We start from the raw sequence: 18,459 nt of genomic DNA, 5'->3' as shown, positions 1-18,459 counted from the left end.
GAGTCGCTGGGATTACAGACATGAGTCACTGTGCCCAGCTTCATTTTGTGTTTTTAAGCTGATTTAAATTTTTAATTCCTCTAAACTGGTCGTTAAGAAAATGGTCATAGGATGTGCCCAGGCCTGGCCGTGGTGCCAGCGACAGGCTGTCTAACGTTGCAGAGAGGAGTGGAGCGGAGGCGCAGATTTCAGCCAGCTCGCCCCCTGCTATTCCAGCTGCCGAGTCCTTGTGGACGTGTGGGCGGGGCAGCTTGTTTTGGGTGGGGGACCCAGTGGACGCCCCTTGGGTTTCACCCCTGGCTCTCTGACTTTCTCGTGTCTTGTCCTTGGTGCTGCCTGTGTCCGTGTCTCTGTTCTTGTTTGGAGCAGGGGTGACAAGACAGAGTGACATCTGTGCACAGGCTGCTGGGAGACCTAGACGGTGACTGAAGCTTTGGTTTCTGAGCTAGGTCTGGGCCTGTCTCGGACAGAACTGGGCAGGGGCTGCACGAGTGTTTCCCGAAAGGCGTCCTGCCACAGTTCTGCCTGCCTGCCATTTGGTGGGCTGCAGCAGGTGGTCACTGCAGACGTCAGCTGTGTGCAGGTGACACTGCAAATCCTTGAGGACCTGGCCAGGTGCCCCCGCTGTCCTCATGCAGATGGACGTGAGACCTGGGGTAAACGGGTCTGTGAGATCATGTGGTCAGGAGGCACCACAGTCTGAAATACGGACCCACATCCCTCCCGAGAGGAGGAGGAGGAACTTGTCTCATTGGTGGCTTTGAAGGAAGACCACGGTGTGGGCTCGGGCAGGTCACTTTGGGGGCTGGCCTGGCTGCAGGACTGTTTCCGTCTGTGCTCTGGGCTGCAGGAAGTGACTCCCACAGACACTCTGTCTCCCTCCCCACCGCTCCTCCCCAGAGGAGCTGCTGGCCCCACGTGAGCACCTGCTGCCCTCAATTCCTTCTGAGCTAATCCCGGTCCAGCCTTAATCACACCGTTTCCTGCTGCCTGGCTGATTTCCTGGTTTCTCAACAACAGGGACCAAGTATCTTTCTTCCGTCCCCTAAGAACTGAGCATGATGCTGTCTATGTCTTAAGTGGGGTATTTATAACTGAGTGATGGATTTGGGGGAATTTACCGGATGATTCTCATAAAGAGTCGGTCTCTGGGAAAATTCTAGAATCAAGTTGTCCCTGATATAGCCTATAGGCTAAATAGCGCATCTTGTATTTTTAAAATTCAAAATATTAAGCGGTTATGATATTTTTAAATGTGCTATTTTCATACATTATGGTAAGTAACATACAACTTATTTTTAACATTATTTTGATAAATAAAAAGTTCAGGGTGGTTGTCGGGTAGGGAGGCAGGAGTGACGTGGGGCCTTCAGTGGGATTAGGAAGGTATTTCTGGAGGCAGGTTATGGTAAAGGTATTTGTTTCATTGCTGTTCGTAACTTACACGTATGCTGCAGGTACCCTGTTGATGACATTTAGTATTGACTCAGATTTGCGGTGGCTGAATCCGTCGCTCTCGTCAGCACACACTGCGCAGTGAGGGGCGGCCTGTGTAGCTGCGAGAGCACGTGGTCCCAGGTTCTCGCCGTGTTGCCCAGGCTGGTCTCGAGCTCCTGAACTCACACGATCCTCCTGCCTCAGCCTAAGTCCTAGGAAGTTTTTTGATTTAAAAATGGTTTCCTGTTATCTAAGGTGGGACCTACTCCTCCTCCTCCTCTCTGAGGTGACCTCAGTGAATGAAGGGTTGGTGACCCTGAACAGTACGTAGTGTTTGTCTCCAGTGACTTGTGGAACGATTGGCGGAAATGCCGGATCTTAGAGGACACAGGACGCGGCCCCTTCAAAGCCGGGCTTTCCTGAAGAAAGGGCGTCCGAGATCGGTGCCCGGCCTTGGGATGTTACCTGTGTCTCACCCACTGTGTTTGGTTCTCCCCTTGCTCCCCGCCGCACAGAGGAGAGGAGACGCAGGGAGCGCGAGGACCAGATGTACCGCGAGCGGCTGCGCACCCTGTTCATCATCGCCGTCATCATGAGCCTGCTGAACTCACTCAACACCAGCGGGGGCAACATCTCCTGGAACGACTTCGTCAACGAGATGCTGGCCAAGGGCGAGGTGCAGCGGGTGCAGGTGGTGCCCGAGAGCGACGTGGTGGAAGTCTACCTGCACCCCGGGGCCGTGGTGTTCGGGCGGCCTGTGAGTTGGGGCGCGGGCGTGGGCACGGCGGCTGTGGCCCCCGTGTGGAGAGACCTTGTGTGCGTTCCTTTTCCTTTTGTGCCCCACCCTCATCTACTTGGTTGTCTGAAAACAAGATGTGTGTGGAGAGGTTCGCAGCGGGTTCATTGATGGGTTTGGACAGGGGCTCACCGAGACGGGGCTTCAGGAAGGTGGTCAGTGAGGAGGGCACCGGGCAGTGTGATGGTGGGATTCCCACAGCCATGGGAGCCGTGCACAGAGGAGGAGGTGGGGCGAGGGACAGATTGGCCCGGGGGTGACTCCCTGGCTTGAGGCATTAAGGAGACGAGACCACCCGCAGCCCTCAGGTGCTGCTGGGCCCGTGTGGGTGTGTGTGAGGTGTTGGGAAGGCAGAGGGAGTGTCACTCAGAGTCGGGAGCAGAGGTGGCAGGGAGTTTTCCAAGTGGAAATCTCCCACCAGCCACTCAAGACACAGTGCTGGGGATCGACATAGCCGCGGGGCTCATTGTTTTTGGGAGAGCATCCTCTCCCTCACGGTGGAATCCCGCCCAGGACCCGGAGTGCTCCTGTGTGCTCCCAGGCCCGGCTCTGGTTCCTGGGCAGAACTGGGTGGCCCGGCGCACATTCCTTCCACCAGAGCTGGGCAGTGCTGCCCAGTGAGCTCTTTCAGACCAGCCGTTGAGCCCGTTGTCTACACCGGTTATCTGTTGACGAGAACGTGCGATCTAGTTGGGGTGGTTGGATCAACACGGACTGTTACACAGTGCGAGTTGGTTCCAGTGCGCTACAGAAACGAGGTAATGGCCAAGGCTGCGGCCTGGCCCTGGAGCTCAGCGCCTGAGGTGCGCAGTGAGCGCTGCAGGTGCCTTGCAGAGGCCAGCGAATGTGTCCGGCCCAAGTGGAGGCTTCACAGAGGATGTGGAGTTTGAATCGGCTTCTGGATCTCGGCATGGAAAGAGGGTCATTTCTGTGTGTTTGCCTTCTGTGCCAGTTGGCGGTGGCCACGTGTCTGAGTGGTCTGAGGCATTGAAAAAGTCCAGATCAAGCATTTGGGGTTCGCTGGGTGAATGTAGCGACTCCGGTCACCGGGTGTTCCAGCCAGCACGGGGGGGGGTCTCCTGTAAATGACGGCTAAGTGCTTAGGGACTGGTGGGTACCGATGGCCCTGTCCATCCTCCCCTGGAGCCTCCACAAGCCGAGACCATTCAGAACCGGGGGGAAATCTCCTGGCTTAATTTAGGTTCCAAGGGTGTGTTTAGACTCTGAGCTTGGAATAGTCTAACTCTGGAAAGTAAGTGCACCAGGCTGTTGGAAAAATGGTCTCAGATGCTGTGACCCTTACAGGCTGTGGAGATAATCAGGACCTCCCCACTGGAGTTTCTGCCCTTAGATGGGTTATTCAGGATGCTTTTTCTTTTTTAAAAAAATTTAAAAATTTTAAATTTATTTTTTGCAATGCATCATGACTTCCAACCTGGTGAATCTTCTGGGGTGTCAGCTGCTTTTGAGTCTCTGGACGTGAGAGGTTTCAGACCAGCTCACTTGCAAGCCCAGGACCCTGCGTAGACTCCCAGGCTGCGCTGAGCCAGCGTCTGCAAGAAGTGTGCAAACCTGTGGGCAAAGTAATTCCGCTTTAGGAAACACTCTTCCTTAGTCTGTTTGTCCAGAGGAGGTTTCCTAGGAGACTCTGGCTGCAGCACAGTGACATGCGGTGTTGGCTGACAGTGTCACCTCTAGGACCCACGGGGGAAGTGCTGACTCACCTTTGACCCCCATTCCTGGTCAGCGTGGGCACCCGGTCAGAGTGGCCGTGCAGGCCTCTGGCGTCAGTCGGCCTGGTTCTCCTCAGCCTTTCTCAGGCAGGGCCTGTGGACACTGCACAGAACTGCTTGCCTGCACACAGACGGAGCCAGGAGCCCCTGAGCCATCGCCCCTCGCTCGGGTACCGACAGGTCCCGTCTTCCCTCTGGCTGCCACCTGACACCACACTCGGGGACTCTGCAGCCCGTCTCGCTGCCTCCGCTGAGTTTCCAGCTGACGCGCCTGGCTTCATTCTGTTCCTGTCGGAGCTGAGGTGGAGGCGAAGGCTCTCCTGCCTCTCCACAGCCTCAGGCAGGAACACGGGCTGTCTCGATGCTCTCTTTCTTTCTTTATTCTTCCTTTTTTTTTTTCTTTTTTCCCTCCGCCAATCCCGTCTTGATATTTTAAAAGACAGGAGGCTCAGGCGAGCATGGTTGGTGAACACGAGGGATGGCACCGATTCATTTGTGCGAATACCCCAGGTGCATGCCTGGTCACTTCGGCCCACTAGGTTATTTAACCAGAAACGTGTGCTTGGCTACGCGCATGTCACCTGATAACACAACTGCCTTCAAGACAAAATGCACCGAATCCTGTCTCAGCAGTTTGGGGCCCGAGTGAGGGGGGGCTGTCTGCTGCTGGAGTTCCAGCTGCCCTCAGAGCGAGCCCAGGAAGTCTGCCTTTGTCCTCTCCTTGGGCTGGTGGCCGTCCCTGGCCGTGCAGAAATCTGAGCTAAACGTGCAAAGCTTAATTAGGGACAAAGTGTTTGGAGGACAACATGCTCCAATGGCATGAGGGGCGAAGACTTGGGATGAAGAAACCCAGTTAATTGAGTTTCAGATCCAGTCAGTGGTTAAACACAAAGCCTCTGTTGCCGTGTCCCCCGCTGCACTTAGCGAGGACATCTGCTTCTGGCCTCAGTCGGGGTAGACTGTGCCGCAGCCGTCCAGTGTTGCAGTCACGTCGGTGCTGCGTGCGCGGCTCCTGCTGTACTCTGCGCGGCAGCCAGAGGCCGGGTGCTGAATTTAAGGTGCACACACCCCCCTCCATTCTCTTAACATTCTCCTATTACTGGAAAATGTACCTACTGGAAAGTATATCTATTAAAATTTTGTTTCTCAAGATGTGTTTGACAAAACTAAAATTTTTTAGGCGTGGAAGTGAGGGTGTTCCTTGACTTAAATGGGGTTATGTCCTGACAAACCCATTGAGAGCTGAAAATACCATAGATCAGAAGTGTGTATTCAGCCAGGTGTGGTGGCTCAGGCCTGTAATCCCAGCCCTCTGGGAGGCCGAGGCGGGAGGATTGCTTGAGCTCAAGAGTTCGAGACCAGCCTGAACGAGAGTGAGACCCCGTCTCTACTAAAAAGAAAGGAAAAAGACAACCCAGCCAGCATTGAGGTACACCTGTAGTCCCAGCTACCCAGGAGGCTGAGGCAGGAGCATCACTTGAGCCCCGGAGTTGGAGGTTGCAGTGAGCTACAGTGACGCCAATACGCTAGTGAGACTCTGTCTCGACGAAAACTAACAAAGTAAATGAGCACCCTCCTCACAACTCCCCACCCCTTCATATTAAAAAAAAAGTTCATTTTCAAGTTCCAATAGGTTTGTCCAAAGGTAGCCTCGTTGTGTCAAGAAATGAACTGAACGTGTGTTGGTTTTGCACCGCTGTAAAGTTGAACAATCTTAAGGTGGACAATTGTAAGTTGATCCTCTTTAGTTTCTGAATGACATCCTCTTCAGAACCCTAAAGCTGTCTGTTCAGCATGCGTCAGGCCCCATTCTCTGTTCGCTGTGGCGTGCACGGTCTGTCCTGCTAACTCTCTCACTGTCCCCTCTGCTTCTGCCCCAGAGGCTGGCCTTGATGTACCGAATGCAGGTCGCAAATATCGACAAATTTGAAGAGAAGCTTCGAGCAGCTGAAGACGAGCTGAACATCGATGGCAAGGACAGGATCCCGGTTTCCTACAAGCGCACGGGATTCTTTGGGAAGTATGCTGGTCACTCCTGTGGACTCTTGAACTAAACACGGCTTGGCCCTGTGATGTGAGAAGCTAGTCGCAAACAGAAGTCTCAGACTGTCTTTGCCTACAGTTTGCTAGAATCCCTTGTGGGAGGGCTAAGCAAGTGCAGGGGTGAAGGATGCAGCGTTGGGAAATTGGGCCGTGAAGTCACCCTTCAGTGTCGGGGAGGGCGCCGATACCCAAGGAAGCCCAGGTCCCCGATGTGAAATGTAGCATTTGCGTGTGACCTGAGAACATCCTCCTGTACACTTTACATCATTTCTAGATTTACTTATAGTATCTCATACAATGTCGATAGTTGTTATGCTGCATTGTTTAGGGAATGATGACAGAAAAATCTGTACATGTTCAGGACAGATTTGATTTTTTCCCCCAAATATTTCCAGTCTGCGTGGTTGAGCCCACAGACGGGGAGGCCGACTGCCTGCAAGTTGTTCAATCTTTCTTTAGTCATCTGGCACTTCCGAATTGGGCTTGCTGCCTTCTACAGACAAGCAGAGCAGAAAGGGTAGAAACAGACACTCTTGCTTCAGTGTCGAGAGAGACAGATGCGGGAGGAGCTTTCGGGTGAGGGCCACAGACCTCGGCAGGCCCTTAGGAGTGAGCAAGCACATTTGCCACGATCCTTTCCCAGCTTTGCTGGCACCACGGTGACTGGTCCCCGTGCAGAGAGAGGTTTCCTGGAGACTCGTAACCTGGTAAGATGCAGAATGCCAGGGACTGCAGTGATGTGCCTCTCAGTTCTGCAACCCAGTGAGTCCTGAAAGCTCGGCGCACTTCCGATTTTATTTTAGGAAAATGACGGACAGGACAGGGAGGTGCGGGGCAGCCCCAGGGCAGCCCCCTTCATGCTGAGCACCGAAGTCCCGGGATTGGCTTTGCTGCTGCCAGGCTCGTTTGCCTTGCTAATTGAAGCCGATAGCCTACTGATGGAAATATACTGAACATACAGAAACCTGCTCTTGCTGGTCATTGTCACAAGGGCGTAGGATAAATAAGGATCCTTAGCTGTTGCACACTTGGTCTGATCCCTTGGGAAACCTTAGGGAGGAGGATGATCAGTGAGAACTGGGCGAGAGAACCCATTTCACAACCATTCTGTTCCACACATCAGTCTCGGACTTAGGGTTTGCCCTTCTCATCTTCGAACCATTGTCAGTGATTGTTCTTGTAAGGTGTGTATGTCAACCCGCAACGGCCTCTGTCTCTCCCCCGCAGTGCACTCTACGCCCTGGGGATGACGGCAGTGGGCCTGGCCATCCTGTGGTATGTTTTCCGTCTGACTGGCATGACCGGAAGGGAAGGCGGATTCAGTGCTTTTGTAAGTCGTGCAAATCGGACTTGGCTGAACTTGCAGTCTCAGGGCTTTTCCGTGTTTCCATTTGCTGAAAGCTTTTCCCATGAACTACAGAATAAGTATGTAGTGACAATTAACCTCTTGCAAAGACCAGCCTGAAGCCTTAATGTGGCAGCTCACGGTTCCTTCTGATTGGCTGGCTGAAGGGTATATAGTGACCAGTGTGGACCAGGGGCCCCTCTCTCCTGACTTCTGGGTGGCTGAACCAAGTGAGTTTATAGGGCAGTTTATTCTACAGTTTTCAGTAAGTGGCTGGGAACGACTTTTTTCCCTTGGTTTCTCTACCAGCTAAAAAGCTGAGGAGTTTTAAAGGTTGTCTTTAAAGGAACAACCTCAATACGCTTTAGCAGTCTTCCCTCACGGTGACTTTATCGTGAAGTGCATTGTCCCTCTGCAGCTTCCCCTCTGCTGGGGTTTGGCCAGGGTGGTGGACACGTCAGGTGGGTGGTCCCTGCTCCACCCCTGGGAGGGGCTGGGGCACAGCTGCAGAGTGTCACCCTGTTGTTTCCACTCACACTAGGAGCATATTTCTTTGTCTAGCCAAAGACTGACACTATTATTTTTAACGGCACCATGGTATTTCATCGTGGGGCTGTACCATGTTTTATTCAGCAAGTTTCATAATTTTTTCCTATTTTTGATGTATTTAAATGACACCGGGATGAATTCCACGCACACACATCTTCTGCGTGTCTGCCCTGTGTGTCTTCCTGAGAGTGGGGTCTGGTCGAAGCACGTGCACGTGCGAGGAGCTTTTCCTGCCTTGCCCGCAGCTCTCCAGGAATTTACCAATTAACATTTGCACCAAGACCCCCCAGTGCTGATTATTACCGCATTACTTTTATAGTCAGAAAAAGAAATCACACAGTAGTGGGGAAAATCATATAGAGTAGGACAGTTTACTGTCCTCCCTGTGGTGTGGGAGGATTTTTTTAAAGCAATCGCTAGATAACTTTCTTACCAATTAATGATGTAAAACAAACCTTTCCCTATGTGTCTGCAGAGCGGCCTGTGACCCCCGTCTGACTGGAGTGGGGTGTGGGGCTCTCCCAGGTTGGAGCCAGGGGGCAGTGGGGTTGCAGTCGGCTGAGATGCCAGGGGCTGAGCCTCCAGCGTCCAGCTGCCGGCAGGTCCCCTCGCTCTACCCAGAGCACGTAGCTGCTTATGCTGTGTCTTTCCATATAGAATCAGCTCAGAATGGCTCGTTTCACGATTGTGGATGGGAAGACGGGCAAAGGAGTCAGTTTCAAAGACGTGGCAGGGATGCATGAAGCCAAATTGGAAGTCCGGGAGTTTGTGGATTATCTGAAGGTGAGAGCCGAGCCTCGTGTTGAGCAGGAGGGAGATGTGCCGGCGGCGCCCTTTCTCTCCCAGAAGGAGGCCACCTCGGGGATGGGAATTCCATTGATTAGATGATGAGTGTTGAGTGGTGACCTCCCCGCCCCATGGGGACACCGAGCACGGCTCTTTGCCTTTGCCAGAACCGCGTGAGCCGTAGCTGTCCTACTTGCTCCTTCTTAAACATTCTCTGAAACCCAAGTGGTCAGCTTCGCGCTGTCTCCTGCTGTCTAGAGCCCGGAGCGCTTCCTGCAGCTTGGCGCCAAGGTTCCGAAGGGTGCGCTGCTGCTTGGACCCCCCGGCTGTGGGAAGACGCTGCTGGCCAAGGCAGTGGCCACAGAGGCCCAGGTGCCCTTCTTGGCAATGGCCGGCCCGGAGTTCGTGGAGGTCATCGGAGGTGGGTGCTGGTGGGGCCGTGGACAGGCTCAGCTGACCTTGTCTGGGATGGCTCTCCTTCCGAGTGCCATCCTCAGGCGCCGTCGGGTGTGGAGGAGGGACGCGGGAGCCTGAGTTAGAGGAAGTGCTGGGTCTGGCGAATGGGGGGTGACGTGCTTTGAAGCCACATGCACTGGTGGCCAGGGGAGGCCAGGACCGCTGAAGAGGCCCCGGCAGGAGCAAGTTGCTGGTTTGTGTGCAGAGGAGGAGGCCTGTGTGGGTTTTGTCATCCTTGGGGGCAGCTGGGCCTGGCCCCAGTGCAGGAAAGGATTTGTTTTCTGTTGTCCATCCATTTCCTGGTACTTTCTGTGTCCACTCAGGCCTTGGTGCTGCTCGTGTGCGGAGCCTCTTCAAGGAGGCGCGGGCCCGGGCCCCCTGCATCGTGTACATCGACGAGATCGACGCCGTGGGCAAGAGGCGCGCCACCGCCGTGTCCGGCTTCTCCAACACGGAGGAGGAGCAGACGCTCAACCAGCTTCTGGTGGAGATGGACGGTCAGTGCCCTGCGTCCCGCCCCGCTCCGCTGTGGTCGGTGCCCGGCGGTGACCTCCGGTCAGGCTTCCGCAGTTTCTTTTTCTTTTTAATGGAGCTGACCCAACAAACGTGACATGGAATTGTTTGTCGTTTGAGCTACTTTTGCAAGAGACATTTTCTTTGCATGAATATCATGGTGTAATATACATATAACATAAAATTCATCATATTAACTGTTTTCTAGTGTACAGTTCAGTGGCAATAAGCACATTCACACTGTTGTGCAACCGTCTCCGGAACTTTCTCTTCAACCCAAACAGAAACTCTGCTCCCACTAAGCAATAACTTCCCATTCCCTTCCCCCAGACCCTTGCAACCTCTATTCTACTTTTTTTAAAATTTTATTTTCTGTTTTTTAATTTTTTGTGGAGTAGAGATGAGGTCTTGCTCTGTTGCCCCGACTGGTCTGGAACTCCTGGCCTCAAGCTGTTGTCCCTCCTTGGCCCCTAAGTGCTGGGATTACAGGCGTGAGCCACCACACCCGGCCCCGCTCTACTCTCTGTCTCTGGATTGGCGACTCCAGGGACCTCACATGAGTGGGATTACACAGTGCTTGTCCTTCTGTGTCTGCCTCTTTCGCTGTTGACAGGGATAGCCTCAAAGTTCATCCATGTGGTACCATGTGTCAGAATTTCCTTCCTTTTTAAGGCTGAATAACATCCCATTGTGTGTGTGGATGGCATTTTGTTAATCCATTCACCCATCGACGGACACTGAGGCCATTGTGAATCATGCCACTGTGAACACGCGTAGAAATATCTCTTAAGGGTTCTGCTCTGTAAGATTCATTCTTAGCTTTTCTTTAATCAGAATTCTAGTTACATTGCAGGTATTGTAGATTATGGAGACACTTTTATTTCAAAGTAGTTTTGGTTCCAAAAAAACATGTATAGTCTATTTTCCTCTTTTAAATGTCGCCTCTTGTTTGGAAGAGTGTGTCTGTTGGTGTATATACAGTAGAGTTTTGATTGTACATGACTAAGGGTGAAAATTCATTTCAACCTTTCGTTTTGAAGTAATTTTGGACTTACAAAAGTGTTGCAGAAGTAGTCGCAGTGTTCCTGATGGCTCCCCCAGCTCCTGCAGGCTGCGGTGAGGCGAACGCTCCGCTCCGTTCCAGTCAGAGCCCGGCGGTGGTGTCGGTGACCGGGCCTCCTCCATCCTGGCTCCTTTCTCGGTCTTTGTCTTGGTGACCACGGTGCTTGTCCCATGAGGAGCATCCTCTCTGTGAGGCTGTGGTGAATCCTCGGCTGGGGGCAGCTGTGCATTCTGCAGGACAGACGTGACATGACGTCTGTGTGTCTCGTCCGCAGGGCGGGCTCTGCCAAGGGGCTGGGCCTTTCTCAGCTCATATCTCACCTGGGTGCCCAGACCCACCGTCTGCCGCTCTGTGCCGTGATGCTAGGCGGACTGATGCTGGGGTTGGGGGGGCGTGTTCTGTAAGCTCTGAGCGCTCTGCCCGTTTAAAGCCAAAGGGAAATGCCCAGTGACATCAGGGAAAAGCTGCATTATTCAGGTGTCCTGAGAAGAACGGGTTGCATCTGGAGCTGCCCACCGCCCCTTCCTGTCTCGGTAGTCCAGCCATCTGTCAACACGCGTGTTCAGGAACAGTGGCGTGAGTCTACTGAGGTCCGAACAGCCACCTTGCACGTGTAGGGGAGTAAAGTTTTCAGAGCGCTAAGTGTCCTCAGAGACGTGGGCAAGTGGTTCAAGTGCTGACATGTCATTGTCGGGAGACACCCGCTCAGAGATGGGTCTTCCACGGACCCTCCGAGAGGACCCTCCAGGCGAGCTCCAGGGCTGTCGGGAATTCTGGCCGTGCACTCACCCTCTCCTGAGGGAACGAGGCTGTGCCTCAGCTCTGCCCGGCGACGGAGGAGCTGGACCTGCTGTTGAAACGATGTTTATTACTACATTTTAGAAAGATGCCGGGCGGAGTCTTCAACCATATTGTATTTTGAGCATCTTTAAATCGTCTCTTAGGTGGTGTGTGGCTTTGACTGTTGCTCTTGGAAGTTACCCAAGGACAAGTGGGTAGTTTTGGAGTCCTGAGAGATCTCACCTTGGGCTCTGGCCACAAGGGTCTCGTGACCGTCGGCAAGTGGCAGGAAGTGGCAGCTGCATGGTGTGACGGGCGGAAGTCTGCGGACGGTGCTCATCAGGAAGCCCCAGGTTTACGAACGCGCTCCGGTGGAAGAGCTCACAGTGCTTCCCGGTAGCCACCTGGGCTGTGGAGTGAGAGCGGCGTAGAAAAGTCCAGCACTGCGCACCAGACGCGCTCTGCAGCCACAGGGGCCAGGTCGTACCTGTAGCTTCTGGTTGTTTCTTTAAGGAATGAATAACTTCTCGTGACGCTCATGGTCAAGAGGTGAGCGCAGCCTTTCGAAAGTCATCAGATGACTGGTCCACCAGTAACTAGTCCTTAAGCCTCACTGCTGATGAAAGTGGGGTGATTTCCACGTGTGTCTTGGGCTCCCGTGGATGCCCTGAGAGAGCCGCACACACAGCCACGCCCGTGGACGTGCAGAGGGCCGCTGCGTGGCTTCACGCCAGGCCCCTCTCGACCGAGCTGTGGTTCGTGAGGTGAGGGTGGGTGAGGCTAAACCACATCCTGCCATCCTGCCATCCTGCCATGCCGTGCTTCTGTGCGCCGAGCAGACGTCGTTGCAGGTGACGGCGAAGGAAACTCGGGAGGAGACGGTCCCACGTGGCTCTTGCCTCCCTGAACACACAGGGCCCTGGGAGCGGAGCCTGTGCTCTGTGCTCGTGTTACTTTCTGCTCTGAAAATAGAGACCACCTTCTTGGGCAGACTTGAGCCCACCAGGAAGCATTTATCCAGTGACATTTTTTTCAGAGCCGAATCTCTCTGTATTACTGTAAAAATAGCTGCTTCCGCCCCTGGGTTTGCTCGGGCCTGAGAATCTGCTAACTGAGGGCCTCTTGTTGGGCTGGGCCGGCACCAAACAAGCCCCTTTATGCGGAGACACAGTTGTGCATTCTTCGCCCCTCAGATGTGCCTCTGTGCTTCCTCGGGGCGGAGCGCTCTGTTCATTGTGCAGAGGATGGAGCGGATGCTGCGTCAGTCGTGGGAAAACTCACCAAGGCAGAGAAAAGGCCCGGCATTGTAGGTCAGGCGTCAGCCCAGGCGCTCGTCCCTGTAGGACACCAGGCCCCTGTGGGAAGGGCCCGGTCCAGCCCGGTTCCCTGCCCACAGGGTCATCGGCAGAAGGGGCGCTTTGCTCAGGAATGTCCCTCTGCGATGGACATCCCAGTCCCAGCTCCAGAGGAAACGGCCGTGGCGTGATGTGAACTCTGACAGCGTATAGAGGTTTTCTTAGTCACCCCTGAACGGTGGAAGTCAAACGTGAGAAAGGCTGTTGTGAGCGTTCTATGCTGTGACTCTTTCTTCTTTGGTTCTAAGTAATAAACAGCCTCCAGCAATGTCTGCTGTGGGCTTTCTCGTGCCCAGGCAGCCCAGCGTGGGAGTACAGAGCGACACTTCGGGAGCCCAGGCCCTGGTTCCCCGGGTGGCCCCGGTGGCTCCAGCGTGTGCCAGGCTCGAGCACACTGGCGTACGCTGGTGATTCTCACTGTGTTCTCCAGACCAGCAGCACTGGCCTCCACTGGGGGCTGCTTTTTGGCCCCACCTGGGGGTCCTGTGGTCAGAAGTGTGCACTCTGGAGAAAACAGCTGCTCTGGGTGGGGTTTGCTGCCGTCCTGGTGCTCGGCACCGTGTGAGAAGCTCCGACACCCCCCACCCGCGTCGGGCAGAGGCGGCCCACCCCCACCTGTTCCTCATTGAAGGCCTGTTGGTAAAGCGTGATAAGAGCAGCTTAGGGAGCGCTGGGTGAGCCTCTGCCAGTCCCGGACCAGGGCAGATAGCGAGTCTGGGCAGACGGAGCTGCGGGCTGGGGCTCAGGGCTTGGGTGAGAGAGGGAGCGCTGGCACCGCGCGTGGCCCACGGGTGAGTGCGCTGGCACCGTGCTTCTGTTCCCAGTGGCCCCTTGAGCACTCTCGATGGCCCACACACCGAAGCTGCCGTTCCCACTCTCTGTCCTCTCAGGTGACATAGGTGGTGTGAGGTTTTCACTGCCAGCTACCCAGCGGGTCTCAGGCCCTGGGGATGAGAGCGGGGTTGACGTCTGGCTTTTTTTTTTTTTTGAGGCAGAGTCTCACTCTGTCGCCCAGAGTTGAGTGCAGTGGCATCAGCCTAGCTCACTGCAGCCTCCAACTCCTGGGCTCAAGCAATCCTCCTGCCTCAGCCTCCCAAGTAGCTGGGACTACAGGCGAGCACCACCGTGCCCAGCTAACTTTTCTATTTTTGGTAGAGATGGGGTTTCACTTTTGCTCAGGCTGGTCTCGAACTCCTAATCTCAAGTGATCCACCCACCTCGGCCTCCCAGAGTGCTAGGATTACAGGTGTGAGTCACCGTGCCGGGCCTAAAAGTTTGTAATAGCATCTGACACCCAGTTAGGCTCAGGTTTCCCTGGTTGCTTCATAAATGCCTTTTTTGCAGTTGATTTATTCAAATCAGTGTCCAGTGCTAGTTTCTGAACTCACTGTAGAATTCTCAGGTGAGAACTGAGCCTAACACCCGGGTCCTAAGACCAGGTGTTACAGTGTTGCAGTGTCCAGAAGTAACGACCCTGGCCCAGGGAGAGGGCCGGGTGAGGGCAGCTCCCGGGGGCACCATTGGACGCCTGATCCCCCCAGAGATGTGGTCGGTTCTGCCTCAGCAGATACCTGGGGGAGCTGTCGCTCTTTTCAGTTGCCGAAACAGGGACCATTGTTCTTCCTGGTGGTTTTGGTTGGAAGCTCCCAAGGAAGTCAAGCCACTGCCCCTGGTCCAGAAGGACGCGCGTGCTCCTTTCTCACTGGGCCTTGGGAGAGGCCTTTCCCTCCCACGTCCTAACAGGGTAGCGCGCAGGGGAGAGCCGCTGTGTCAGGGATGCCCCCCTAAGGCCACCGCGTCTGCTCTGTACCCTCAGGCATGGGCACCACAGACCACGTCATCGTCCTGGCATCCACCAATCGAGCCGACATTTTGGACAACGCTCTGATGAGGCCAGGCCGGCTTGACCGACACGTCTTCATTGACCTTCCCACCCTGCAGGTCAGAGCCGGGGCTCGGTGGAGTTTCCCCCAAGACCATGGAGGGGTCAGGACTGGCCAGCGTGGCCTGGGCACATGGCCTGCCAGGGCCGGTCTTCTCTGGCTGTGCAGGTGTCTGGCCTGCAGGACGCGGTAGTGGCGTGACGCCTGCTGTGGGCCCCCTGGTGCTGCCTGTCCACTTTCTTGGATTCTTTACTCTTTGTTGGTTTTGCTACTTGTTCACCCATTGTTTTTTCTTTTATCCTTAAACATTTGGGGTTGAATGTGCTGGCCTTGGTTGAGTTTTATAGCAAATTCTTTGAAACCAAATCCAGGAGGAAAAGTAGTAAGAAATCCCTTTCTTCTTGCATGGTGTCTAATCCTGTGTCTGCAGCCTGTGGGCAGCCGCAGAACCCGCGTCCTAACTCTCTCAAGGATTTGCTTGGCTGTGGGACTGTGGACTGTGCAGCTGCCCTGCGAGTGGGGTGGGTAGAAGTCCCATGGCCTGGGGCCTCTCACCCCGCATCCTCCTCTGTCTGAGGCCTCTGGCTGTGCGTCCCGCCTCCTGGCCGAAGGGCCTTCGCTGTGGCCCTGAGGGAGCAGGAATTCAGCTCGTGGAGGGAGGGGTGAGAGCGAGGACCCAAGGGCGGCTGGTTGGGGCTGGTGTGGCTTCTATGGGGTGGAGGGCGAGAGCAGAGCAGGAGCCCTTCCCTCTGAGACCAGGGCGCTGCGTCTCTGGGAGGCTGGCTGTCTTGTTTGACCATGTGGGAAGCGTTTCACGTCGAGATCTAGAACATGCAGTGTGCATGGGAATCAAACATTTTGCAAAGTAAACCCTAGCTGTGTGCGATGCGCTTCGTTTTCATTTATTTATTTATTTCGCTCATTTTCATTTTTAAAATACTGCTTGCAGCTCTCTGAATTGGTTTCCCCGGCCACGGGTCGTGACCGATGGTGAGGAACTGTCACTTATGAACTCAGGTCTCAGCCGGGCGCGGTGGCTCACGCCTGTAATCCTAGCACTGTGGGACGATTGCTTAAGCTCAGGAGTTCAAGACCAGCCTGAGCAAGAACAAGACCCCGTCTCTACTATAAATAGAAAGAAATTAGCCAAAACAACTAAAAATAGAAAAAATTAGCCGGGCATGGTGGCACATGCCTGTAGTCCCAGGTACTTGGGAGGCTGAGGCAGAAGGATCGCTTGAGCCCAGGAGTTTGAGGTTGCTGTGAGCTAGGTTGACGCCACGGCACTCCAGCCCAGGCAACAGAGCGACACTCTGTCTCAAAAAAAAAAAAGAAAAAAAAATCCTCAGGTCTCATCTGCGCGGTGGACGCGTGGGGTCGCCACTCTGCACAGAGACGTGCACACCGCGCCTTCCGCGATACCTGTTCCAGCCCAACCTCGCGTCCTCCTTCCTCTTTCCGGCAGGAGAGGCGTGAGATTTTCGAGCAGCACCTGAAGAGCCTGAAGCTGACCCAGGCCAGCACCTTCTACTCCCAGCGTCTGGCGGAGCTGACGCCTGGATTCAGTGGTATGTTTTTAGCCTGCAGCCTGCGCAGCACCAGTCTGAGGGCAGGTGGTCTCACCTGCAGGCGGGTATCGGGCCTTCCTACCGGGTAGCGCTGCCCCTCGTCTCGGGGATGCCCTGGTCAGTACAAGCTGGGTGGGACCAGACAGCACGTGGGCTGCAGGAAGCAGCAGGAGGCCCAGACACTGCTGTGTCCCCTCGGCGCTGGGAAACCGCAGCGGTTGTGTTCTGTGCTGACTGCGGGGACAGCAGTGGTGAAGTCCGTGTCCCCAGCAGCGGCCCCCACTGTGTCCCAGTGGTTCTGCTTTCCGGGCATCCTGTGCCATCTGCCCACATCGTGTGGAGTGTCACTCGGGGCCTCTCGCATTCAGACCGCGGGTCTCGCACCTGCACCAGGTGCTGCCGGCGCCACTTCCCTCCCCCACCCCGCCAGTCTCAGCCTCGAGTCAGTAGAAAGACGTCACACGTCAAGAGCTGTTTCTGTGCAGCTCCCAGTTTAAAGGTTAATGTAAATAAAAATCCCTTCTATTATGATATCATGCCTTCCCTTTTGATTGTTTTTTAAGGTCTTTAACTAGAATCTCAGGGCTGCTAGAGGCCCTTTAATCTTGCGCCCATCGATGCTCATGTGCAAGGTGAGGTGGCAGAAAACCCCACCGGGCGTGGAGAAGCATGCCGCGCAGCCTCGCCCACCAGCGCACTTGGGCAGGGGGCAGACCTCGGCAGCTCACATCCGCGATGGCTTCAGTCTGACACAGTGCAAGGAGCTGCCGCCCGACGTCCACTTCCCAATGAGTTTTTTTTGAGATGGGGTCTCACTCTACTGCCCAGGCTGGCCCCAAATTCCTCCCGTCTCAGCCTCCTGAGGAGCTGGAATAGCAGGCTCACCCTACCACACCTGGCCAAGTTTTGTATTTTTTGTAGAGATGGGCTCTCGCTCAGGTTGGTCTCAAACCCCCAGCCTCAAGTGATCCTCCCGCCTCAGCCTCCCAGAGTGCTGGGATTACAGGCGTGAACCACCACACCTGGCCACTTTCCTTCTTCTTAAACCCTGATAGTGCTAAAGCCCACCCTGTTTTCCTCCACCCCACCTTTGTGTTGACAGGTGCTGATATCGCCAACATCTGTAACGAGGCCGCGCTCCATGCCGCGAGGGAGGGGCACACGTCCGTCCACACCTTCAACTTCGAGTACGCCGTGGAGCGTGTCATTGCCGGTATGAGACTGCGCCCCGTTTGTTAAGGCCTTGCTCTCAGCAGGGCTTGAACCCCAGAAATACCCACTCAGAGACCAGTCCCCCAAATTAAAATTAGAGGTGAGGTAGATGGAGCCAGATCTAGGCTTGGACGTGGTGTGGTTTAGGTAAGTGGCGAGGAATCGTCAGACAAGAGGGAAAACGTGGAGTATTTCGGTGTTTTATAAGTCACACCTTTACTTTTCCTTGGTTTGAGAGACTGCAGATTTGCTAAGAGCACACACTCTCCAAGCAGACATAGGAAAGTGCTTGGAAAGCCCGGGTGCGATGGTGCTCAGGCCGCAGCTGTCCCTGCGGTGGCTGAGAGCTGACCACCAGCTGGACAGATGCCCAGGGCTGCACTTCTGGTAGGTTGAGGCTGCGTCACACACAGACCTGCAGAAATGTCTGTGCCATCGAGAGACCGTGCGGAGAGGCGTGGATCTGTGGCGTGACCTGTGCCTCTGCCGAAACCCTCGCCCTGGCTGTTTGGGAACGAACGGGAGAGGAGTTTTCTGCAAGGAGGGGTGGGGCTGCCTCTGGCAGTGCTTCACCAGGGCCGTCAAAGGTGGGGCCTGTGGATCTGTGAGCAGAGCAGGGCTCCAGCCGAGAATGAGACCTAGAACCTTCTGCAGCCACATTGTGGCAGCACCCAGATGTCACGTTCTCGTTGATGAGGGGCAGGGTTCAGACCAGCTGTGTCACTGAGGCAGCTTGGACATTTTAAACAGGCAACTGGTTGGTCTTTGCCACAGATGTTAAGAAGCACAGAGCCGCCCTCACAAGCTGTCCCTGCAAGAACGCAATCCTGTCACCCTCAGTTAGAGTTGACACCTGGGACAAAGCTCTCCCAGGTCCCAGGGCTGCAGCTCGGGAAAGCAGAGGATCCCTGAGGGGGACGGGAAGGGGAGGGCGGCTGTC

The 18,459-nt window shown here is 54.9% G+C and overlaps 1 protein-coding gene across 1 annotated transcript in view; it reads left to right on the top strand.

The window, feature by feature from the left end:
- Window positions 1-18,459, top strand: part of SPG7 (spastic paraplegia 7 (pure and complicated autosomal recessive)) — a 41,609-nt gene that overhangs the window by 15,423 nt on the left and 7,727 nt on the right. The window contains exons 5-13 of the mRNA XM_012657173.1: window positions 1,953-2,194; window positions 5,847-5,986; window positions 7,237-7,339; window positions 8,561-8,686; window positions 8,948-9,110; window positions 9,469-9,642; window positions 14,673-14,797; window positions 16,205-16,307; window positions 17,410-17,520. Of these exons, the coding sequence (XP_012512627.1) occupies window positions 1,953-2,194; window positions 5,847-5,986; window positions 7,237-7,339; window positions 8,561-8,686; window positions 8,948-9,110; window positions 9,469-9,642; window positions 14,673-14,797; window positions 16,205-16,307; window positions 17,410-17,520 (1,287 nt within the window). The remainder of the gene's footprint in view (window positions 1-1,952; window positions 2,195-5,846; window positions 5,987-7,236; window positions 7,340-8,560; window positions 8,687-8,947; window positions 9,111-9,468; window positions 9,643-14,672; window positions 14,798-16,204; window positions 16,308-17,409; window positions 17,521-18,459) is intronic.

The sequence above is a fragment of the Propithecus coquereli genome, unplaced genomic scaffold, assembly GCF_000956105.1.
Source record: "Propithecus coquereli isolate 6110/MARCELLA unplaced genomic scaffold, Pcoq_1.0 Scaffold531, whole genome shotgun sequence".
Classification (NCBI taxonomy): domain Eukaryota; kingdom Metazoa; phylum Chordata; class Mammalia; order Primates; family Indriidae; genus Propithecus; species Propithecus coquereli.
This window is presented reverse-complemented; position numbering and strand designations above follow the sequence as displayed.